At 35.1% G+C, this 23,116-nt stretch overlaps 2 protein-coding genes and 1 long non-coding RNA gene across 10 annotated transcripts; 2 read left to right on the top strand and 1 right to left on the bottom strand.

Annotated features, from left to right (window-relative positions):
• Positions 1 to 828: 828 nt before the first annotated feature.
• Positions 829 to 12,729, top strand: LOC105702781 (dnaJ homolog subfamily C member 10). Of its 3 annotated transcripts, XM_012430615.2 has the most exons (14): positions 829 to 872; positions 1,351 to 1,490; positions 1,756 to 1,909; positions 1,988 to 2,204; positions 2,367 to 2,578; positions 2,811 to 3,044; positions 3,213 to 3,425; positions 3,523 to 3,649; positions 3,801 to 4,019; positions 4,110 to 4,385; positions 4,497 to 4,773; positions 5,130 to 5,328; positions 5,512 to 5,747; positions 12,593 to 12,729. In XM_012430615.2, coding segments are annotated over exons 2-13 (2,364 nt in total). In that variant the 5' UTR covers positions 829 to 872; positions 1,351 to 1,488; the 3' UTR covers positions 5,746 to 5,747; positions 12,593 to 12,729. The 3 variants fall into 3 exon arrangements, with proteins under 3 accessions (XP_012286038.1, XP_012286037.1, XP_012286040.1); XM_012430614.2 differs by lacking the exon at positions 829 to 872 and having other exon boundaries at positions 1,182 to 1,490; XM_012430617.2 differs by lacking the exons at positions 829 to 872; positions 12,593 to 12,729 and adding an exon at positions 5,838 to 6,856 and having other exon boundaries at positions 1,182 to 1,490.
• On the bottom strand, positions 8,849 to 16,883 carry LOC105702782 (EH domain-containing protein 3). Of its 6 annotated transcripts, XM_012430619.2 has the most exons (9): positions 16,653 to 16,883; positions 15,881 to 16,052; positions 15,675 to 15,797; positions 12,576 to 13,085; positions 12,187 to 12,500; positions 11,812 to 11,920; positions 11,293 to 11,611; positions 10,957 to 11,127; positions 10,566 to 10,771 (listed from the first exon to the last, which is right to left on the bottom strand). In XM_012430619.2, the coding sequence occupies exons 4-9, from the start codon at positions 13,059 to 13,061 to the stop codon at positions 10,566 to 10,568; spliced, it is 1,605 nt and encodes a 534-aa protein (XP_012286042.1). In that variant the 5' UTR covers positions 13,062 to 13,085; positions 15,675 to 15,797; positions 15,881 to 16,052; positions 16,653 to 16,883. The 6 variants fall into 6 exon arrangements, with proteins under 6 accessions (XP_023290742.1, XP_012286042.1, XP_012286041.1 ...); XM_012430618.2 differs by having other exon boundaries at positions 15,675 to 16,052; XM_012430621.2 differs by lacking the exons at positions 15,675 to 15,797; positions 15,881 to 16,052; positions 16,653 to 16,883 and adding an exon at positions 14,016 to 14,187.
• Positions 13,003 to 13,805, top strand: LOC105702783. The gene is made up of 2 exons (XR_001104312.1): positions 13,003 to 13,140; positions 13,447 to 13,805. It is a non-coding gene; the product is annotated as an uncharacterized LOC105702783 (long non-coding RNA).
• Positions 16,884 to 23,116: the final 6,233 nt, after the last annotated feature.

Below are 23,116 nucleotides of genomic sequence, written 5' to 3'. Positions count from 1 at the left end.
CGATGCGCGCGTATAATTTATACACTGCCATCCATCGATGGTTATCTCGCGGACCTATTGCCCTCTCCGGTCGTGCGGCGTACTAGCTGCGGGAGTAGCCCGGAATTTTAATCGCCCAAGGAACAGAGCCCGCCGAGCCGAGCCATGGCGTGCCGTGTATTGTATTTGGATTGCAATTATAAATAGAATTATAGTCTATTTAGAGTACTGGTTACGGTATTTTCTCTTTACCAATATATTTTATTTTTGTAGGCGCCGTGACAGCCTTACTGCATTCCTAAAGTAACGCTTCAAACTTAATACAATTCAAAGATGGGGCTACGGTTCGATACTTCAGGTACTTGATATAACTGGCAGATGGCGACGTATCACTTGTCTAATTCGGTGCCTCAAGAAACGATAAATTTCAAAATTGATTATTAGAATTTGGGGATTTTATGACGATTAGGATTTTGTGATAATCGGGAGTCCTCAATTACCGTCCCAATCACAGCGGCCTCCTCGTGGCGGGATCTGGGGGATCGGTACCATCCTTATAGGATGACACCGATTCGCGAACTAGCTGTGAAGTAGAATTTAATTAAGATAAAATTTTTCATCTTCCCGTAATTTAAATAAGGTAAGTGAAGGGTAAAGTCAAAGAGGACGCCACGAGTGTTCTTCCCTTATCATCACAAGCGAGCAGGGTCGAAAGCGTAGGTAAGCCATCACGAGTACGTAAGCCGCCAATGGCTACTAGTAGGTGACACCGTCATCCCGAGTGCGCGAGCCCCTGTCAGAAATTCGTTGCGTCGCCCTTGGGGACAAAAAACGGTGAAAGCTGACGTACGAAATCAGAGGGCAGCACAGGATGCGATCGCGCGACCCTTCCCGTGAGCATTCTCCCAACTCAACTCTGTGAATAAACGCTGATGTCAAACTGAACCACGGCAAAGAATTCAGAAGTCTCCATAGAAGCCCAGAAGGATACGGACGTTCGATGCTCGATAAATAGTATGTTAGCCAACGGATGGCGGCGCTGTAATCATCTCTCCATCTCTCTTAATCTTATGGCGATATATAGCGATTGCATTCTTTCTTTATCTTACACCCAATACTCGCCTTTCTATATGCGTCTCTCTTCCTCCCGTACGTGAGATATCGTTGGCTAACACGTGCGATCTCTTTTTTACCCCCACTTCTGGTTTGTTAGCCAACTTTTAGAGCATCAAGCGCTAACATAGGATCTGGGCTTCTATGGGACTTCTGAATTCTTTGACCACGGTCGTATACGAAGCGACTGTTCGATTCGTGTAAATTCTTAAGTGAGGTTAGGTGTGGCGCGTCTTTGATAGTGTATTCCAAATTTAGACAAATGGAAACGTGAAAGTAGAAGTGTGGGCGGTTAATACAAGTCAAGAGATATGATGAGAGGAGGGCAATGAAAGTGAAGCTGAAGATAACGAAAAAGTGTGTAGGTTCCTCTAAGGAACTTATTAATTAAAGATAATGTAAGTATTTTAACCTAGTATCACCGTATCGCATTTAAAGTTCACAGGTGGCTGCCGCATCTATACGAGTTGCCATTTGTCAGATTTATACCGGTAAAATAGATCTAAAGAGATTAAAGTGTTATAAGAAAAACTATTTAGATGCATGACAGCCTCAATGTCTGTCTGAAAAAGAACATTAAGCTACATCTACAGTAAAAAGCTGGTTACATTTTAACACCCATAGTTACTACTTGTTTTATTTTAAGTACATCTCATTTTCCAGGCATCTGACTAGTGCAATATTATTGTTTGTCATTTCATTGACATCAGCAGGGGATTACTATGAACTCTTGGGGGTTCAGAAAACCGCTGATCAGCGAGAAATTAGAAAAGCTTTTAAAAAGCTTGCAGTTTCACAGCATCCAGATAAAAATAAGGTATATTTAATTACTTAGGCTTAAAGATTAATTTTTGTATTATTGCATAACTAAATGTTCACATATATTTAATTACAGGAAGATCCAAAAGCACATGAAACGTTTATTAAACTGACCACTGCATATGAAGTTTTAAAAGATCCTGAATTAAGGAAAAAGTATGATCTTTATGGTGAAGAAGGTCTTGATGGATCAAATAAGCAACGAACTTATCAATCATGGACTTATTATCAATATAATTTTGGTATTTATGATGATGATCCAGAGATAGTGACACTCAATAAAAATGATTACTGTAAGTAGTGTTCTTTTTATTTTTCCAACATTTGATCATTTAAATTGATAAGCGAATGTTTGACGAACAATGTGAACTATTCTTATAATGAATGTTGAAAATGATCCAATAATTCAAGGACTACACTCAACAATGTTTTAATAGATATTTTTGTTTAAATAGATGACAACGTTTTAAACTCTGATAAAATGTGGCTAGTGAACTTTTATTCACCCATGTGCAGTCATTGTCATCATTTGGCACCAGTATGGAGGAGTGTTGCCAAAGACCTTGATGGGGTTATACGCATTGGAGCTGTCAATTGTGAAGATGATTGGCAGCTTTGTCATCAGCTTGGCATTCAGGCATATCCCACCTTGCTCTATTACCCAAAGGTTTGGGTCATGAATTTGTTACAAGAACTTTTTTATGCAATAGTATTCTCACTGCCAACAAACACATATCTTATTGAGAGATATAAGGGATGATAACATCAAATAAAAATTTAATAACTACAGATTTTAAATCTTTCTGAAAATATTAAAAGTTTTCTTTGATCTGATTTGAAGAAGTTTATTTTGTAAACTTCAATTATTACATAATTCACCTAAATCATATATTTTATAGAATGCAAGACAAGGTGATAAGTATAGAGGAGAACGAACAAGGGAAGCTTTTGTACGTTTTGTACTAGATAGAGTTGATGCTAAAATTCGAGAAATAAGTAAATCCGTATGGATCCTATTGTTAAAAGGTGATGACGTTCCTGAGCCTACAAAACGTCCAACATTGATCTTCGTTTGTGGAAAAGATAACAATTGTTTTGAACCTGATGAACACCTTAAAGTCGCCGCTATGTTCGTAAGTACATTATGCATGTAAATGTCAGATATGAAAGTTTCTGAATTATACTAACAATTTTTTAGCTCATTAATTATAATATTAAATGTAAAGAATAATTTTTGTATAAAATATACAGTAGAAGTTTACTAAGGATTTTCATTTTTAAAAAGCTGCATTATTTTATAGGATAAAATGGTAAATGTCCGGATATTTAATTGTGAGGATAAGTGCTCAAGTTATGCACTTCCTCATAATACCCATGCTGTGTATCTACCAGCTCGCAATAAGGAGTCTTCGTCACCTGAGTTTTTCTATGATATAGACGATGTAGACCAATTGATTCAAAAAGTTCTGGAACAATTGCCAGAACCACAAGATCTTAGTGCTGATGAATTCAAGGTATTTTTGTTTCCTTTTATAAATATTTATATTTCAGCATTTTATAGAAACATTAAAAATGTTAGTTTTTTCTATGTATATATTTCAATTTTTTCAGAGTATTAAACGACATCTTAGATCAGGATCTGATGCTGGTTGGCTTATATGTTTCTATATGGGGCATGAAACGATACTAGATTTACAATTAAAAAGATTACCTAGCATTGTTCATGATATCAACTTGGGTAAGCTGAACTACTATAAATATTAGATTCTAGATGATGACAAAGGTTATGAAAAGTAAGAAAAGAAGTACCTTATAATATATGTTTTATTTAACATTATTATCATGTTGGATGAAAAACATGATATTTTGAAAACCGCCAATTATTACAGGTAAAATACACTGTGGCAAATATCCAGACATATGCAATGATCTAAATGTGAATCGTTACCCTCAGTGGGGGGTTCTTAAGCCTGGAGGAGCTTTTGAATTAACCCATGGCAAGAGCACAATGAATCATCTTGCCAAATTTGCAGAAGAAAGTATAAGGGCAAAGAATGTCTGGGCTTTGTCAGCTGAAAAAATTCTTTCCATCATGCAAAGAACAGATAGTACAGTATTATTGATGAATAAAATCATTTGTAAATGTGTACCCTATCTAGAAGATTGTTCATTATGTTTTTTTTTTCTTTCCAATATAGGTACTAGAGTGTGGTTTCTGGATTGGTATGCACCATGGTGTCCACCTTGCGTACAATTTTTACCCGAAGTACGCAAAGCATCTCTACATTTTGATACTCCCGTGGTTCATTTTGGGATCATAGATTGCACAGTACATGCATCTATTTGTCGACAGTATAATATACGTTCCTACCCTACAGCGATGTTAATTAATGGCAGTAATACGTATCAATTTACTTTAGATAAAACGGCTGCTAGCATCGTTCATTTTATCAATGAAGCAATGAATCCATCAGGTAAGATATTTTATCACCTAACACGAATGTATGTTTCGAAAAAGGTATTTACTTTAAAACAAAATCAATTAAAATTTGAAACCCCATTTAATTCAATATTAATATTTCCAGTCATTAGGTTAACTTCGAAGAATTTCGAACAACGAATAATCAAGAAAAGAGCAAGATTAATTTGGGCAGTCGATTATTTCGCCCCATGGTGTACACCATGTCAACAATTAGCTCCCATCTGGACTTCTGTTGCAAAGGCATTTAATTCATTGCCCTTTGTAAAAATCGCTAATGTGGATTGTGAAGTGGAAGCTCAGTTGTGCGGATCTCAGCGAGTTCGCAGTTATCCCACTATAAGACTGTATCCTTTAGGAGGCGATGGATATCAATCACCAGCGTAAGTGATACAAAGAGAACATATTATGAAACTTTTAAAAAATTCGATTGCAGCAATTGTTTTGATTAATCGAAATTTAACTTGTATCATTAAGAAACTCGTAGCGTCGAGTGATGCGAAAAATTTGTCCTACGCACTTAATTTCGAATGTTTTCACATCTTTGCAATTTTGACATTACATTTTTTGTAAAGCTCTAGGTTTCTATTTAAGTTTGCCAAAGATTTAATGGTGTCTGGTGTTTATTCTTTTTTATATAAAAATAGATCATGAATTCGAGCAGTTTTTAATTAATATTTTTTTATTTTAATTAATATTTTTGAATATTAAGTGAAAGTAAGTATAGCTATAATTTCAGAGTGTACGATGGTCCTAGAGATGTGTTATCCATTAAAAAATGGATTACAGACTTCTTTCCAGTGACAGTACAAGAGTTAAATGCAATAACTTTGGAAGAGGATGCCCTGATAAGTAAGGATATATGGTTGGTGGATTATTTTGCACCTTGGTGCAGTCACTGCCACAGCTTGGAACCCGAATTTGCAATTGCTGCACAAGTATGCCGATGTCTTTCTCATTATTTCAATACCTTATTAGGAAAACGGACCCTTTAAACCCTATTGTTCTTGCTACACATTATAAAATATTATTTATCCTGAACCTGTTTAAATACGCATGCATATGCCAATCTATACGTGCATTAAAAATAAATGTAATGAAGAATAACGTTTCATTTCCAGCTGCTGGATGGAGAAGTTCGTCTTGGTCGGATAAATTGCGATAACTTTAGGTCACAATGTGTCAAAGCTGGCGTTCGAGCATACCCAACATTAATTCTTTATGGTTTACGTCACAAAAATCAGTACGATATCTATAAAGGTGTTCAAGTGCAAGCGACAACAGGCGAAGAAATAAAAGAGAACGTCCTTAAGTTAATAAGCTCTATTGGCAAAAAAGCGCATGATGAACTCTAACGGTAAGTCTATTAGGTGCCTTAATTTCTAGGATTGTTAAAGTATTCCTGCTCATCTATGATTGCTCGACAAGTGATAATTCATTACTACAGGAACAGGAACGTATGGTGATGAATTTCACATTCAAAATTACTGGGGTTATCAAATACTAATTTTGGTGAATTGTACTAAAACACGTCTTATTTGTTTAATAATATCGTAAGGAATTCAAAGTATTATGGGCAGTGAATTTATAATGTAAATTTATGGGAAATATCTCCATTCTTCCAATTTTAATAGAAGGAATCATTAGAGAACTAATGAAACAGTATACCGGCTTTAACACTGGTTACTTATCATGTGATATTAAATTCCATTACAACTATGCACATTAACTCGTATGCAGTAAACATTGTATCGACTTAGATGTGTAGAACTAATTGTATAAAGAAATCGATTTTTACTAAAATCAGTTTGAAATGATGTTGCTATGGTTTCAAAACACCACGGTATCATTGATATTGGTAATTTGTTTTTATTGTAATACATGTCAAGAATTGTAATTCAAGGAATATTTTGAGTATCTTTCATTTTATAAGAAATGAACAATTGTATAAAGAGGCAATACGGATTTAACAAGAAATTAAAAACTGATTTAAGTAATATATCGATTTATATGTAGGAGCCAATTAACTTGATTTCTTTTTTATTCATTTTTCTCAAATCGTGATATTATAGGACTTCCAAGTGACTTGGAAGTAACTTAGAAATTTGCATGTCGAGGTATCAACGTGTATGTATAGTTACACTTAGCAACTGATAGGACTTTCGTACAACGCTTTACTATTCAATCTAATAGTTTATCACAGATGAAATTACACATGAGATTCCTTGGAAAAATACTTCCATAAATGAAATATTTTTAAAACAAATGACATCATTTGTTTTTTTAGTGAATACTGGTGTGGTTTAATTTTGCAAATGCTGATCGACAATGAGCTTATCATTGTATATTGTGTAGATTATGAAGATGAAATAGGTACTTTATATTCCAATGTAGATCCTATAGGGTAACAATGTTAGGTATATCATTCTGCAGCATTCAATGCAATAAATAACTCGTAATGAACAACGTTTAGTATTAAATATTTGTTATAAGAGTAAGTAATAATTTTTTCTGTGGGACCAACTGATCCATCTTTGGTATGTAATTTATGGCATGTATAACTCACTTAAAACAAATACTCGTAAAATTAAGCTGTTGAGATGATTGGATTAATGAACCTGATTTACCATAAAGTGGATCAACCGGACCCTAGAATCTCATTTTGAAGCTGTACCTTCTCGACGATATTTTTACGTAATTTTATACTAAACTTAAATAAATGATTTGCAATAATTTTTAGAGTTTTTATTAATGTTCAGTATTTTTTATAAGTATGTGTGTACATTGGCGGACATGAATACCTTTCCGTCGTACACTGGCGGCACTATATCCGCAGAAAAAGCATTCATGTTCATAAGTATACACGTATGTATTTCATAAAAGCTGTGTTAGTTAGTTAAATAGAAATTAAACGTACAAATTTCATTATCAGGTCAAATAACTATTCGCAACCTAAATTCATCATATATATAATTTATTTAATATAATATAGATGTATAAAGGTAAATATATATTTAATTAAATATTCCGTGTTATAAAATAATTTGCACTTTACGTATGAATATCCATCTTAAGTGAACAGTTTCTCCACCTTCTCTGAACGCTTCAATGTGTCACGTAGAGTTCGCTTAAATTAATGTTCTCTTTACATTTTTTTGATATCTTCAATCGAATCTCTCATTACTTTCACATTGGATGCATACAAGTTTGAACGGCGTGTTCACTTAATATTTAGGAATTTGCACACCGTACAATAGCGGTATAGAAAATCATTCGAAAAAAAAAGGAAGGTTCGAAATGCGCGAGCTCAGATTGCGTCTCTTTACATCGTATGACAATGTTAATTAGTGCCCTCGACCGATAATATTTAACTTATAAAGGAATATTAACATTCTTCGGAAAACTATGTTCCGGTGAAAAGGATTGAAAAAGGAATGTTAAGTTGGATTGTTTACAAAATGACATAAGAATCGGCCAATTTCCGCTCGGCATTTGTTCGCTGTAGTCTTTTATTTTTCAATATAGTTGAGGGTAACAACTACATACTGTCCGATACTTTTACAGTCTCGATATTTAGTGATAGAAAAGTTTAGGCTTGCCGATCTTTAACCAGTATGAAACACTAGTTTTGTACACATTTTACACACATTTATATATTATTCATATGTATAAACATATCACATACTGTCGCAACATGTGAGGGCAGTGTTGACAGAAAATGGTGCGATGCTATGTAAATTCACATTGGGTTATATAAGTTTTAGATAAATGAAATTAATAAGAGGTCCAATTGGCTAACTGACGCTTTCCGAGCTGTAAAAATTAAAACTTTCCAAATTTATTTCTTGATGTCATTGAATTGTCTATTAAAAACTGTATTCTATCCAAACTTTGGTTCTTGTGTATAAATGTCGTTTTCAGTTTGTTATTGTAGTTGCCAAAATTTCGAGGTATTAGTTTAATAGAATTATAGTAGTATCTTTTAACATAATTGCACTCTTATGATACAGATAAGTATATCAAAATAAATCATAAATATAAGATATTTTGAAAAGAAAAAAGTAAACAAGTATGAAAATTGTTTTCTTGGTTTTATAACATGCAAGTAGAAAGGAAACATGATCATTTTTATTTTATGCGAATAATTTCTTGTTTAACCATTTTAGTTATTTAGTTTCAGTATATTAAGTCTTTGGTGTTTTATTGGTTCAGTTGTTTACTTATCAATATCTGGGTCTGTATTTCATTAGGTAAACATGTTCTAGTTTACGTTTTGAAATTTATGAATAATTTGTCTTGCCTTACATGTTATTCGAAACATCCAGGTTATTTTAGTTGGCCTTAGAGCATTCATTGCTGATAGCTTTATGACCTATAAATGGTACCAAAAAATATTGATAACTTACTATTTCAGTCAATAAATTTATAAGTCTGAGATAAAGTCATCAAATTTAAATATTGACTTATTTAACAACCGTATATTTTAGGTTTATTATGTATAACCATTAACAATGTGTATTAATTTAAAAGATCCATAAAACTTCAGAAAATAATCCTGAAAAGTACTTTGTTACTTTCAAAATGGGATAACACTATTGGAAAAACCAAAGATTTTTAAAACAAGGTATATAAAATGTGTCAAAGGATATCTTTAATTCGCGTAGAAATGGATAGATTTTTCTTCCATTTAAAAATATTAAATGGTTGACATAATTGACAAAATAAAGTATTAGTACAATGCAATACAACTACTTTCATTTTTGGAGCAATGTCGAAATAAATGGCATACAATTTTTCACGTATTTTGCATTTCCTGCACTGATACACATGTATGCACGAGTATATATGTGCGTGAGTATGTGCGGTAAATTTACAAATAACGACAATAATGGTTTTAAATGATTAAAAATCCATAATTCCTTATTGATAATATACAATTGAACGCGTTTAGAACTATACCATTATGGTTTCTCGTGTAAATGTTATGTACAGTCGACGCCAATAAATTTGTCTGAGATGCTGCCGCGTCTTTTGACATCCATATTCATGTTATTATAAAATTAAATGAAAAGGTGGAGATTGCGGAAATGTGAATAGTTTGTATACCGTTTTCTACAAAGATGTTAGATGTTACGAAAGTTTAGAAATTAGTTTGTAATTAAATTTTGACATAACTTTATGTCAAAGATTGTCCACATTTTCATAATTGCTGTACTACTTTAGAAGAGCTCAAGAATATTTTGAACATACAGGGAATTTCTAGGTGTATCGTATCTTCACCCGATCTTGTGGCTCATAAAGTTATTTGACAACAAAAACTAGAAACAGACAATTTAAATTTTTAGAAGATTAAACCTCTATTGTCGTTGAATGTACTGATTATGTGCGTTATATGAAATCACAAATCAATTGCATAAAACAGATGCCGCAGAATTTACGTGACCACGTATTCTATTTATAAAATCACGAGTGACTACATTATTTATGTAACGTAAGTGCGGTGTAGTTGTCATGTTGCGATTGAGTTTAATTCATTTGCAGAATTAAAAAGTCAAAGGTTAACGGTACAGTCCAAACTACTAATACACGCAATGAAACATTCTTCAAAGAGAGTCAAATGAGAGTTAAATGCTGCATAAGACCATGTCTAAGCTATTATAGGATCATTATATATGTACATTGATAGTTATACCAAAAGACATTTGTCAAAACTTTTGCCAGAATTAATTAAACCGTACGCTGATTTAATGTTTTTATAAAGTAAAGTATTTACAATATCTTTTGTATGAAAAAGGGTTCAAAAGTTACAAAATTTAAATTCGGTTTAAATCCTAATTCTTTCATTACATAATTTAACAGATTCTTTAAGAAAGGCGACACTTAAATGCATTCAGTCACGCGAATTCGCGATAAAGCTGCTATAAAAGGGTAATCTGGCGGCTTAAAAAAATATTCTTTTCGATCCCCTTTTACAGCTACTAAACTAGTTATTAATTTCATAAAATAAAATATAAATAACTTTTTAAATAAACATTCAAAATTCGCATGGCATCCAATCATTACAGAGTCCCAATCTGTTCGTTCGTTCATCTAACATGTATCAATCAATTTGTCGAGTCGAAGCAACAAATTAATTGATTTAAATGTCTAATTAATGATCATACATCAGATTATTTCATAAGTTACGTTTAGAAGGAGGAATGAGGTGGTCTGGAAGATCCACTGGTAGATCATATCCTTTGAGTTTCACATTAATTAAGTGCATGGCTAATGCAAACTCGTCAGCATCCAATTGACCATCCTTATCGATATCAGATAACTTCCAAATCTTTCCCAGAACACTGTTTGGTAATTTAGATTTCACCATTTCGGACTTGGCAGCTGTAAATATTAACATGTAAATTATGTAGATATTTAAAATAAGTAAAATGTTCTTAAAATCAAATGTACTAACCCCTGAATCACCAGGTATAAACATTGAAAACTAATTTACATCCATATAAATAACAACGCAATTTTTATTATACACTTCGTCTTTATATAAAATATTATAAGTAATATCTTACCAGCTCCAGTAATTTTACCATCGCATGGCTCAAGGGTATCAAATATCGAGTCGTACTTATATCGCTCTTTGTTCACTATCCAATCAGGTTCACCCGAGCCTGCATCGATACCTTCACCCTTCTTGTATCCAAATGGACTGACTTGATCTTCCACGCCTTCAAACGCTCCACCTGAATAAGAATACAGTATAATATGTCTTGGTAATATACTTAGTAAAATACTATAAGGATATGAAGTTAGTGGATTGAAGGATTCATCAGTTCATGCACTCTTCTTGTTCGTTTTGACAAAACAAACCGCAGGAACCTGTACCTCAACCTAATATTAATTATTACCTTTTATCAAAGGTTCCGAATCTGTCACTGCTTCTTCATGGGGAATCATGGCCATAAGCTTAGCAATATCTTCAGCAAGCATTTTATCTACAACTTCCAAAAGTTTCGGTTTAAGAGGGTTAAATTTGGTGAAATCATGGTGCGTGAGAGATTCCTGCATTTTTTTTAAATCTGGAAAGTCTCCAGGTGAAATTTGATGTTCCCGTTGGAGTTGATCATATATCGTGCCTAAATTCTTGATGAGATCTTTTTTCTTAGTATCTTTTCCAAACATGTTAGGCATATCCTTTTTTAAGGCGCTAATAATATATGCGTGCACCTGTTAATGAAAGTTAAAAGTCCAAACTTAAATGGAATATTTTTTTGACAGTTTTAACGGGCTATAAGTTATTTTAAAGTAAATCGTATTGTTAATCTACTTTGTAAAGGCTTGTTTTATAGCTTCAATTGTTAACTAAGTACTTAAATTTTACGCTCGGACCAATAATGCATAAATATTTCTAAAGAAATAAATTTTACCTTTGCTAATCGTGCTCTTTTGATTAAATCGTTCAATTTTCTAAGTGCAGCGTTTTTAGGTAAAGACTGCATGTCCTTGAATAAATCCTGTTCTTCATCTTCAAATAATCTGATAAAAAACAGTTAAAATATTCGTTATTTATTACATTAAACAATTTAAGAAAACAGTGACATGCAAAAGATATGTATAGAACAATTTGGTAAAGATATAGTGCATCATTAGTGATTGATGATGGTGATATTACTATTTAACTTCAATGGACAACACAGGAAAACTAGACAATTATTGAAAAGTCTTATGATTGAAATAATTAAGAAAAAAATGGTGTGACAATTATGTGACAAAAATTAATATTGATTTTAACATCTTTTTACCTTCTATTAACATCATATCTTAAAGGTTGATCCCAGAATGATCCAATGTAAACGCGTGCCACTTCAGGTGTCTGTAAAACTTTTCCTAGAGACCACATTAATGCACCATAAACACGCATTAATTGCTGATGATCGATCATATCAGCCTTATTAAGAACAATCCTAATTTTATCATCATGCCCTCTTAATGCTTCTATTGATCGTCGAAATTCATCCGATATATCCAACTTATGTGCATCAAACAAAAGAATTATTCTATCTACTCTTTCTGCAAACCACTCCAATACACCAGTAAAATCATATCCTCTGTCGACCTATTGTAAAACAAAAATCTCTTTGAAGGACAGAAATATTTGATTAAAATCATATTTAGCAAGACAATTATTTACTCTTTGCTTTTCTCCAGAAAGTATACCAGGTGTGTCAACGATGGATATGCCTTTAAGGACAGGAGACGCTACCAAAGAACACTGAAATCGGTTCAAAAAAGCATTGCCGAACTTGGACAGTGGACGAAACTGCTTATTCGGATCAACGACCAAGGCATTACCAGGAATAACCCCATCTTTTTCGTCATACATCACTGCGATGAATCTATCGGTTGTTGGTTCAGGTCCAATTCTGATACCAGGAAAGTCTCGTTCCAACACATATTTAATGAAAGTTGTTTTGCCAGTAGAATATTGACCAACCAGCAGAATCATAGGTTTTGCATCAAAATCTGTGTCATCTAACTGAGGAGAATGAAAATCTTGAAACTGATAATGCTGCTCTAAGGGCAACAATTTCGATTTGTATATCATCTTCAAGCCCTGCGTGACATTCTCAAAGAGGTCTTGCTTGCCATTATCATCACGGTTCAACCAGCTGAACATCTTGTTGTTTGATAGTTAATCTACCTGAAATATGAAAACCCATGTATTAATTAAAAATGATAACAGCCAAAAGTTAGAGGTAAGTTCTAATAATTAATATGATTATTATTAACATTACATGGTTGTAATGTATCTTAGATAACTTTCATGAATTAGCATCAAAGTTAACACACTATAATCCTAAAAGTTATTAGCATTCATTTTATTTATTTGAAAAATGCCACTCCTGTCTACAATTAGCATACAAGTATCAACACGCCCCATTTCCTATATTATATTCATGATATCTACATTACTTTTTTATTTTAAAGAAAACATTTGTACGATATTACCAAAACATTGCATATATGATTTAGATGAATACAGCTTTAATTATAACTTGCAGCATTTTTAGTTATATGGAAACTAAACACCTGTAATGGTGCTTCAATACTTCTTTCTACGAGTTACATTTGTAATCCGAGAAGAACCCAAGCATCTACGATCCATGCAACCAAGCAATAGCCTCTTCCATTCAATGCAAATTCAATTTACAAAAACTCCTTTCTCCGATGATGACTTAAACTATCATCTAGCAATTATCTCAGTAATTATCCCAGTAATTATGGCAGAACCCTATCATGTGATCATCTCTTCGAAGACTCTGCTTCGAAGAGCATTATACAGCAAAAGACTATTTAGACCAATATGCTCTAGAAAGCCTCATGAGTACTTATAGAAATAAAAAAGAAGAAATCACTGATACTATACCGCTACTCCTTTGGATCTCTTTTCTAATTTTATCACCCCCGCGTTAGTCTTTAGTCGATTCCGTTAACTTAACAAGAACTCCGTCACGTATCGGCGAAACAGGGAAAAATCGACGGAGAATGAGACGGGCGACGTGTTATCCTGCTTCCGAAAACTATTATGGGCAGATTAAGCTGAATCGTGGCCCTGACGTTTGATACTTACCAGTTACCAACGACGACAGTGGACGACAGCTGAACCAAAGGCGGTCGGCCATTTTGCAATGACGTCACGTTTTCTGTCGATAACTGTCGGTAACCTTTATTCCGTTAGTAAGGTCAGAGTCTCACTGAGCACGTCGGGTGTCGGACAGAGCGCAGTGCGTCAATGCGTCTAGGATGAAGAACCAATCACAACTCGAAGCGTTGACGCACCACGCTCAGTGGGACTCCGATCCACTGACTTCTACTCGCGATCTCCTTTTAACTAGATTTTCAAACGGACATTACGAACTTTATTTTTTTTTTTGAGCTAAATTTACTCGATACTTGTTGCAGATCGTTTTCAAAAACGGAAATGTATCAATAATGTACACTATTATCGAAAATTAATGGAAATAGCTGGAGTCACAATTAGATTAGAAATGACTGAATTGAATTATCCTGTAATGGATTAATATTAAGAGAATCTTAAGAATGTCAGTAAGTGACGGTGATTTTTAATTCATTAGTACAATGTTGGGATTTGATATGAATAGTTATTACGTATTGTTTCTAAGATTCCTGACATTGGAATTTAGATCAATTTATGCGTTTTAAGAATGATTCCAAATACAATGACTAATCCATTTATCTCGTCGACTTTGGTCGCTGAAACAGTATTTGTTGACCGATAGCTAGGCCTACGCAGTGTTGCCTATACCTATCAGTATTTTCATTTCTTTAACAAATATTCTGACCTCGTGAGATTAGTTCGTATTCTAATAATAAATAAAATGTATTCGAATTTATCGGATTACATCGAATTAACATTCGACAATATTTTAATGTTTTTTGAGGGATGCTTTCCAAAGTCAGATTAAATAAACTTATATCACAATTCAGCATCCGACACAATCAGCAGAACCGCCATGTCAATAACACACACGTGATTTTCTTTACGAAAATGACAGCCGCAGCGGTAGAAAATATTGCCTTATTTTCAGCAATGCATTAAAACATTATTAACTCTCAATTAAATTATAAGCGTATTGGCAATGGAATTTTATGTAAATGGAAAGAGGAACTCGAAGGATAAGTATGCAGAATCAATATGCAGAGTGGAAAGTTAAAAGCAACTACATTATTACATACACCTCTACATTAAAATGTTAAGCAAACCGTAGAACACACAGGCGAAATTCAAGGCTGTATAACACACTGAAAGAAGAAAAATATAAACAACAGAAAAATGGAATTAACCGCACTCGCCAAAAACCACAAAACCTTATTTCATTCACCCAAGATATCATGAAATTTATTTTAATATTATTCAGTTGAATATCATTGTTTTATGGTTTTATCTGAATGAACTGAGACTTGCTTGAATGAAATAACGTATAGTCGAATTTAACAAGTTTGGCCTCTCCAACTGAACACTTTTCTTAATGTGAGCACAATATAGGTATACACAAATAACTATACATAAACGGGAACAGAAACAGTTTCCCTTCCTCTTCAAGCATTCCTTTTATTTCTAATAAAACTGGTTTAAAATGTGTATCTTTTTACGAACAAATCTGCTGCATTAACTGCTTAACTCCTGTCCTTATTGCTGACCAGTCGATAGACTGTCGCCTAGAATGTCCATTATTCAACGCTAAGAGGGAAACACCTTTACACTTACCAAGGTCAGTGAAGTACAGCACAAGGCTCAAAGAAATCTCTAAACTCGTTCACGGCCAAGATCCGTAAAAATTGGGCCTTGAATTCGGAAGTATTTTGAGAAGTCACTAAAAAAAATGGCGCTCTGCCGGTAGTTCGACCAGCAGACGAACGTTCTATTAAAAACCCGATATAAACCGCGTTATCATTGGTACAGCTAACACTAACCACGAACCGCTCGCTGGTGTCGGCTGGTATCGAAAAGCGGGATACTCATTGCTAGCGCTCGGATCGGCGGACTGATACCAGCTATCATCCTGTACTGCCATCGAGTCTTGAATCGTGAATGGGCAGAAGCAGGAGGAAGGGATAGGATAGGAACCATCGGTTATTCGCTGCCCTATAAACCCAAGATATTTATATAAATATGAAGGCTTCAATATTTTGTATAAACATAAAATTTGTATCAGACAGAAGAATGTTCACTGAATGTTCCACTTATGCACGCACAAAAAAAGAAATTTGGCTCGACGAACAAAATTATTTTACTGACTGCATGTCGTTCAATTCTGAAAACGTTTCGGTTGCACGAACCGAATTTTAGTTGACTTAACCAAACTCGTTTGCTTCAATCAATTAAATTGTTTTCGGTTAAATCGTTTTTCTTAATCTTAGAAAATTAATATTAGTACGTGAAGCAAATATTTCGGTTAAACGTACCAAATTACTTTAATATTTGGTGGGATGTACGTGATTAGTGAACGATCGAGGGTAAATATATTTCACATTTCGTTAAGCTTCTTTGAGTAATCGTGCCTGTGCCAGTGCAATATGTTGAATCGAAGAAATTTACAAGCGTTTTCGATGAATCGCTTATTGTGCAGAAATAAGTGCAAGGATAACGACTCGAGGAATTGCAGCTCGGTCACTGATCGTAAACGCGCATGATTTCACTTGTCTTCGGGGCATTTAATGCTTTTTCAGTCTTGTGGCAGTTTACCTTGTTAATTTTCAATGGCCTCGCTTCAATCATGCGCTTTTGACGTTGTCCATCCTCCACGATGGTCACGTTAGCCGTGGGAGATAATAAAACAGAAATGTAATTTACATTGTTGTTACGTGTGTTACTCAAAGCAAATAGCGGAAAATGAATTTCGGAATTCACGAACCTAAGGAATCTAGGAATTGAATATTTGTTTGCATAATCGCAATCGATTGGTAGAAAAAATACTTCCTTGTGTCTTCCTGATTCCGGCCAGTTAATGGAATAGCTGCAGTACTTTTGTAATTACGAACGCAGCTCACGCCTGTGATAATCATTCCCATATTACGTAATGATATGTAAAGCGTCCACTGTCATTCGTTGCGTAAGCGACATGGACACATCCTGGTTAAACGATTTTGAACCAATTTGCCGATTCTAACGAGCTTCTACACTTGAACTAGTGTGCTTCCATGCGTATGATACAGTACGAAGTTCACTATCGCTCTACGTCTCTATGAACATACTTTATACTTCAAGTTAATTGACAAGACAGGCGACAAACGAATGAATTATTCATGAATAAGGCGTCTTTCAAGAATTCCCAAGATATGACGAACTGTTAATGAAGCTATCATAGCATGTAATATAAGTGAAAAGGATTTTAATTAGTTTCTACTAGTACTAAAAAAAAAAAAATGAAAAGTACCCATTTCAAAATAATTTATATATAAAAGAATAGAAACTATACGGAGTGTAGATGACTTTGAAACTTTAATTTTCATAAATTTTGAAGGTGTATGTAACGTTAATATTCATTTTTTGTAAAACACTTTTTAAAATTCAGATTCGTTATTTTATATAGTTCAGTTATTTTATTTTATTAAATCAACACGGATGTTTCAGGATGACCGTTCTGTTACATAATATTTAACTAGGTTAGAAATCTGGAGAATGTGCAATAATAGACAACGGAAGAAATCAAGAAGTACCGCATGCATTAATAACTCTTATTATAAGACTGTTTACGTGCCTTTTTTGACGTTACGCGTTTTTTTGTGTCTTAAATGTTAAGGTGAATATAAGAAGGAAACAGGTGCTTATATTTATGTACTAAACCGTGCAATAACTAGTAAAACGGAATACCAGTTAATGCTGGTTAAACTAGTAACCCTTCCTGGCGTCAATTGCATCATGTGATACTAAATGCCCATGACCATGCCGCCACTTCCATTTTTTGAAATCCTTGTGAAAAACATATCTGATGCAAATCTTACAACATAGTGGAAACTAGTGCACATTTAACTAGGGCGAAATATATTCGCACACGACGTACTAGAAATCGAAGTCGATAAACTATCAACCAACGTTTTTAATTGAAACGTTTATATTTTTCAAATGAATAAGGTCACAAAATTCTTTATTGACATGCTTTACATATACTCAGGCTCTCTTCGACCTCAAGCATGTTTAAAATTATTTTCCAGTACATACATGTATCAGAAAGTATTACACATATATATTAATTGCACAGTCTTCTAGAATCTTATTATAGACGGCATTTGAAAAACCTCTGGAGCGGTATAAATTTAATTAAATAAAGAAAGACGGAATAAATTCAGGAAAATGTAAAGCGAGCCTTAACCAGTGATATTTATAGATGTACGACCATCTGTCGTTTTCACTAAATGCATTTCCTGCGTCCCTTTTGGTTTTCCTCCAAGATGAAAATCTTGGAAAGATTCCTTCATTTCCGTCACTCCCGACACTCGTTCAACAGGTTTCCAGCTTTTTTTCTCGGGTTTTCTAAAAATCTTTTTATCGAACACTTTCATGCCACGAGAAAGATCAACTACTCCGGGTTGTACGTGTAAAGCGTCTCCGATTCTGCCACTTTCCTTTCCATGCAAAATTGTGCTTTCCACTTTTTCCTTCAATTCCATGAGCCGTTTCGTTATTTCCTCAACATTTTGAAAATCAGGCGACTTCCCGTTCGCGATTCGTTTTGTGCCTTGGTCATGAATTGTTTTTTCCCTTTCATGACGTTCGTTCTTTTTTGACGTCAAAATGGTAGATATTGCTTCGGCGTATGCCCCATTTTTGGATTTATGATTTAAATCAATGAGGTCATTTTTTTCTGGCATAAAAGACGTCAATGTATTTTCTTTAGAGATTTGCATATTTCCCCACTTATTATGTTCCCTCAAGGGACCAGATTCTGTTATTTCTTCCTCTATTTCATCTCCCGATTTTGAGCAACTATGCTTCTCTATTTCTTCGGTTTGATATTTTAAATCTGTCTTCGAAATTCCACCGTCCGACTTTTTAGCCCTTTTTATGCAATTCAAGGATATCGTGTTCCTCAAAACATCTCTCTTTTCTTTCTTCGATGTTTTGTGTGAAGTCTTTTTCTGGTCTTGTTTACTATCGACTTTTTCCACCGATTTCTTCGTATGCGCCTTTTCGTGTGATTTGTCATTTTGTCGATCATTAGAACTTATTCTCGACAACGTACATTGGCCTTTCATCATTATCCTTTTTAAAGGTATTCCATTTTCAAGGCTAGACTTTACCCTTTTCACTAATTTTTTACCATTCATTACGCTACCTTGATCCGAACATCTTTCTTTAGGCTTACTTTGAACCTGTCCATCCGCTGAAGATTCCGACGATTTATTCTTTCTACCTGAAATATCCTCCTTGTTCATAGAATTAGTATTAATTTTTTGATGAGTTTTTTTAACGTGAATATTCGACGAGACAGAAAAGTTGCAAGATATGATCGACTGAGTGCCCTGACTTTCAAGTTTGTATTCTTTAATCGGAATTATTTCCTTGGGATCAACTTGTGATTTTAAATCGTTAACGCTCTTTTTACCCCTATCATTTTTAATGGAATATATCGAACTTTCATTTTGAAACCCATCATGTGATGTGATATCAACAACTGTATAATTGTTCAATTCTTTCTTTGCGATAGTAAAGGATTCGTCCTTTATACCATCCGTTACGGAAACATTTTTGCAAGCCTTCGTTACGTCCTGATTTCGTGCCTCGTTCTTCATCTTCAAGAAATGTTGTTTAACTTCTCGTGTCGGTGAAGATTTACTTGAGGAAACTATCTCCTGAGTTTCAACCTCGTACGATCCGCAATTTTCCGTAAACGTGGCCTCTGTCTCATCAATCGGACTCAACATTTGCGAAACATGCATCAGCCCTTTCCTCAATTTTTTCCTACGTCCACTGGGTGTCTTTTTCTCAATTCTAGGCCCTTCTCTGTCTTTCTTCAAGTCGATTACCGTAACCAATTCGATGTCAACCGGTGTAAAACGTTTCGTTTCAATTTCAACGGCCGATGGGGATGTCGACATTTGCTTGTCGCACATACTTAATGTATCTTCTCTCGAAGATATATTTTTTTCAAATTTTCCGCGAAGACCAAGCTGTGACTCAATAGATTGTTGACCTCTGATCGTCGTCTCTATTGTCCTATTTTCCCAATGTCTCAATAAAGAGACATCTGCTTTAACAGGCTTTAATTGTCCATCCGCTGACCCTTCTGATTGCAATTTTCCGGAGTCTCGAATTGATCTCTTCTTTTCTTCTTTGATTTCAAAACCTTTACTTGTGGACACCAGTTCGAGGTGTATAGTCTGATCTCTTGACCCACCATTACAAATGGATGTCAACGAGTCCACCAACGTCTTCTGCAAAATCTGCTGCAAGATGGCCATAGACTCCGACATCTTCGAGTCTCTCCTTCTTTTTTTAGATTTTTCGTTGCTGGGGATTTTACACGCATCATTTGTAGCTGATTCCACGAAAATCATCTCCGAGCTTGATTCGCAGGTTGCTTCATCGAAAATCTGCGTGGACATTAATTTTTTACTACTCGACACGAAAACGGAAGTCTTCGAGTCACATTCCGTCTGAATAGAAACGGCGTGAAGCTTTCGGATTTCCGTTTGCCCCTCCAGATCTACTTTCATTAATTCCACGCTTCTTTCCACTAATTCTCGATCGCTAAATCCTCCGACCGACTCGTCTTTAAACTCCACTGTCCGGTGATTTCTATCCACTTTTAAAATTGAGGCTTTTAGGCAAGGTTTTAGATCGGCTGCTTTCTTCTTTTCCGTAACTTCGATTTCAATTTTATTCGCAATCTGACTCATATTATCATTTAAACTCGCATTTTCAGCATGAATAACGGACGAATTCGCTGATGCTCGCATCGAACTCTCCGGTAGATTATTTTTTAAGCTTCTGTCGCAACTACCAGAAATCGCATCTTTTTTGGCACGTTTATTTCCGACCTGAAGATATTCACTCTTTTTATTAATGCCCGACGTTTTTTCACGTCTAAACAATCTACTCCTGCCTGTTCTGTCTCTCCATGATGATTTAAATTCACTTCTGTATACCACAGTTTTACGTGGAATGGGAATTAAACTGGGCCTCGACACGAATTTTTTCTCTTCCGAAAGAGCCTCTTTCTTATCTTCGATCGAACCAAAAGTTCCTTTTGACATCGTCTTAACGTACGTCGCCTTTGCTTCTAATGGATTATTCAATTTCTCATCGAATTTATTTGCCTTTACTCTGGAAACTGATTTCTCCTTCTTTTTACCAGCTGCATCTTTAGAAGTATCGCTTTTCGCAGTCTCTTCTTGACCAGATTTTGTAGAAACAATTCTCTTATTCGATGTATCCTCGAGTTGCTGATCAGCCAGGTTTGCAGATTTCCATCTAGCCGAAGTTTGGGTCTTTCGACGTGGTAAAGGGTCGCTTCTCATCTTTCCCAAAGCCACTTCTTTAAAATCGATTTGTACGTTTCCATTTACCGAACGAACCGAGCATTTCACCTTACTCGGAACCGATCTCGTGCTATTGCTAGGTGAAGCAGTCTCCGATTTTGCCGATATACATTTCCTTGAAGGGAGATTCTCGATGTCGAGGGAATATTTCTTTGACTCGCGAGACGACGAGGTTATTTTTTCCGGCATTTTCTTCTTTCCTCTTTTATGCACCCTGGACCCAACTCGACTGCTCGACGGGTCATTCTTGTTGATTTTCGCAGTCTCTTTTAGTTCGGTATTCAGTTTCTTCAGTTCGGATTCGTGGTTCGAAAGAATCTTGTTTATTTTCTCCTTGTTCTTGCTAATAATTTTTTCGAACTCCTCGTCGGTATGTTTCTCCACGTCTTCTTTCGTTGCCGTAGACGGCAAACGGTGATTAGCATACTTATCCCTATTATCGTCAGTTTTGCGATGCAGTCTTGAAGAAGACGATTCAGCCGACTCGATATTACTACTGGTCAATTTCTTTCGTTTCAGAAAAGCCAACGTAGATTCACAGCTTCGAATGGTCACATTTACCATATTGTCTTCTTCCAATCGGTCTAATCTCGATTTAGAAGATTCTGCAGCTGATTTTTTTCGTCCCAGAAGAGTCCGCGAAGAGTTGCCATCAGTTTTACATTTTTTCTTCAAATTCGCACACGCCTGACTGAAATTCGACAAGTTGGAGCTCGAAGTTGAACTAACGTGTACATCGGTTTCTACATCCTTGGACGTTTTCGATGTCGTTGAGTGCGCAAGTTTTTCGTCTCTCGACCTTGCACTTTCCTTACTTTCCTCAACTTCTTCTATAATCATTTCACTAGCCACTGGAACAGAATTTGGAGAGAGTTGATGATTTTCCTCGGAAGCATTTTTAAGAGACTGATTTACAGTTCCAGCAGTCGACTCATGCGATGATTTTTCTACGGAACGAACCTTCAAACTCTGATCAATCTTCCAATGGATTTTCTTCCTCGGCCTGGTCTTTAAAATTTGCTTTCCAACGGACAAGCGACTTCTTCTTCCCTTTCTCCCTGAATTTGTGGTCGAAGTCTTATTATTCAGATTTTTCGTAGCGCTATTTCCGTCGATACAATCGCGCGACACGTTTCTTCTCTTGAACGATTTAAACATGTTCGATACTTTGCCCCTGATAACATTATTTCTGGCTTTGATAAACTTCGGAGTTACCGTCAAACTGGGACTTGGCTTTCTCGCCTGAAACTTCTTCACCAGCCAAAGACAAAACTTCGCAGAGACGCTTTCCTGAGCGACAGCTCGACAGTTTCTCGAGGATGAGAACGAGGACGTCCTGGAAGGAAACTGAAAACGTTCCGTCAGGGATTTCGAAGGCCTGAGTTTTTTCTTCAGCAAATGAATCTTTGAAATGTTCTCTCGGGCGAGAATGGTGCTCCGAGTTATAGTTGTCTTCGCCCCACCTGAAAACAATTGATTCCTCTTAAGGTCAACTTTTGATTCCATGGCTTCGGAGTTTGCTTCCATTGTCAGTGCATTGGGTCTGGAAAGTCCAACTTTACTGGTTGCTTTAATATTTGACTCGATAGCTTCATTAACTTCTTTGTTGGTCTCGGATTTAACATTCGTTGGATTCTCTGAATTTGATGTCACAATGCTGACTCCTTT

This window comes from Orussus abietinus, unplaced genomic scaffold, assembly GCF_000612105.2.
Source record: "Orussus abietinus isolate OABI.00-Male unplaced genomic scaffold, Oabi_2.0 scaffold117, whole genome shotgun sequence".
In the NCBI taxonomy this organism is placed as follows: domain Eukaryota; kingdom Metazoa; phylum Arthropoda; class Insecta; order Hymenoptera; family Orussidae; genus Orussus; species Orussus abietinus.
Note: the sequence above shows the minus strand (reverse complement) of the source record. Positions and strands in the feature narration are given on the sequence as shown.

Coding starts and splice junctions, on each gene's coding strand:
- LOC105702781 (XM_012430615.2), top strand. Junction 2,205..2,366: donor ACTCAATAAAAATGATTACT/GTAAGTAGTGTT, acceptor TTGTTTAAATAG/ATGACAACGTTTTAAACTCT. Junction 3,426..3,522: donor TTAGTGCTGATGAATTCAAG/GTATTTTTGTTT, acceptor CAATTTTTTCAG/AGTATTAAACGACATCTTAG.
- LOC105702782 (XM_012430618.2), bottom strand. CDS start 13,061: ATGTTCAGCTGGTTGAACCGTGATGATAATGGCAAGCAAGACCTCTTT. Junction 11,128..11,292: donor TTCGGAACCTTTGATAAAAG/GTAATAATTAAT, acceptor ATTCTTATTCAG/GTGGAGCGTTTGAAGGCGTG. Junction 10,772..10,956: donor TGGTAAAATTACTGGAGCTG/GTAAGATATTAC, acceptor TAATATTTACAG/CTGCCAAGTCCGAAATGGTG.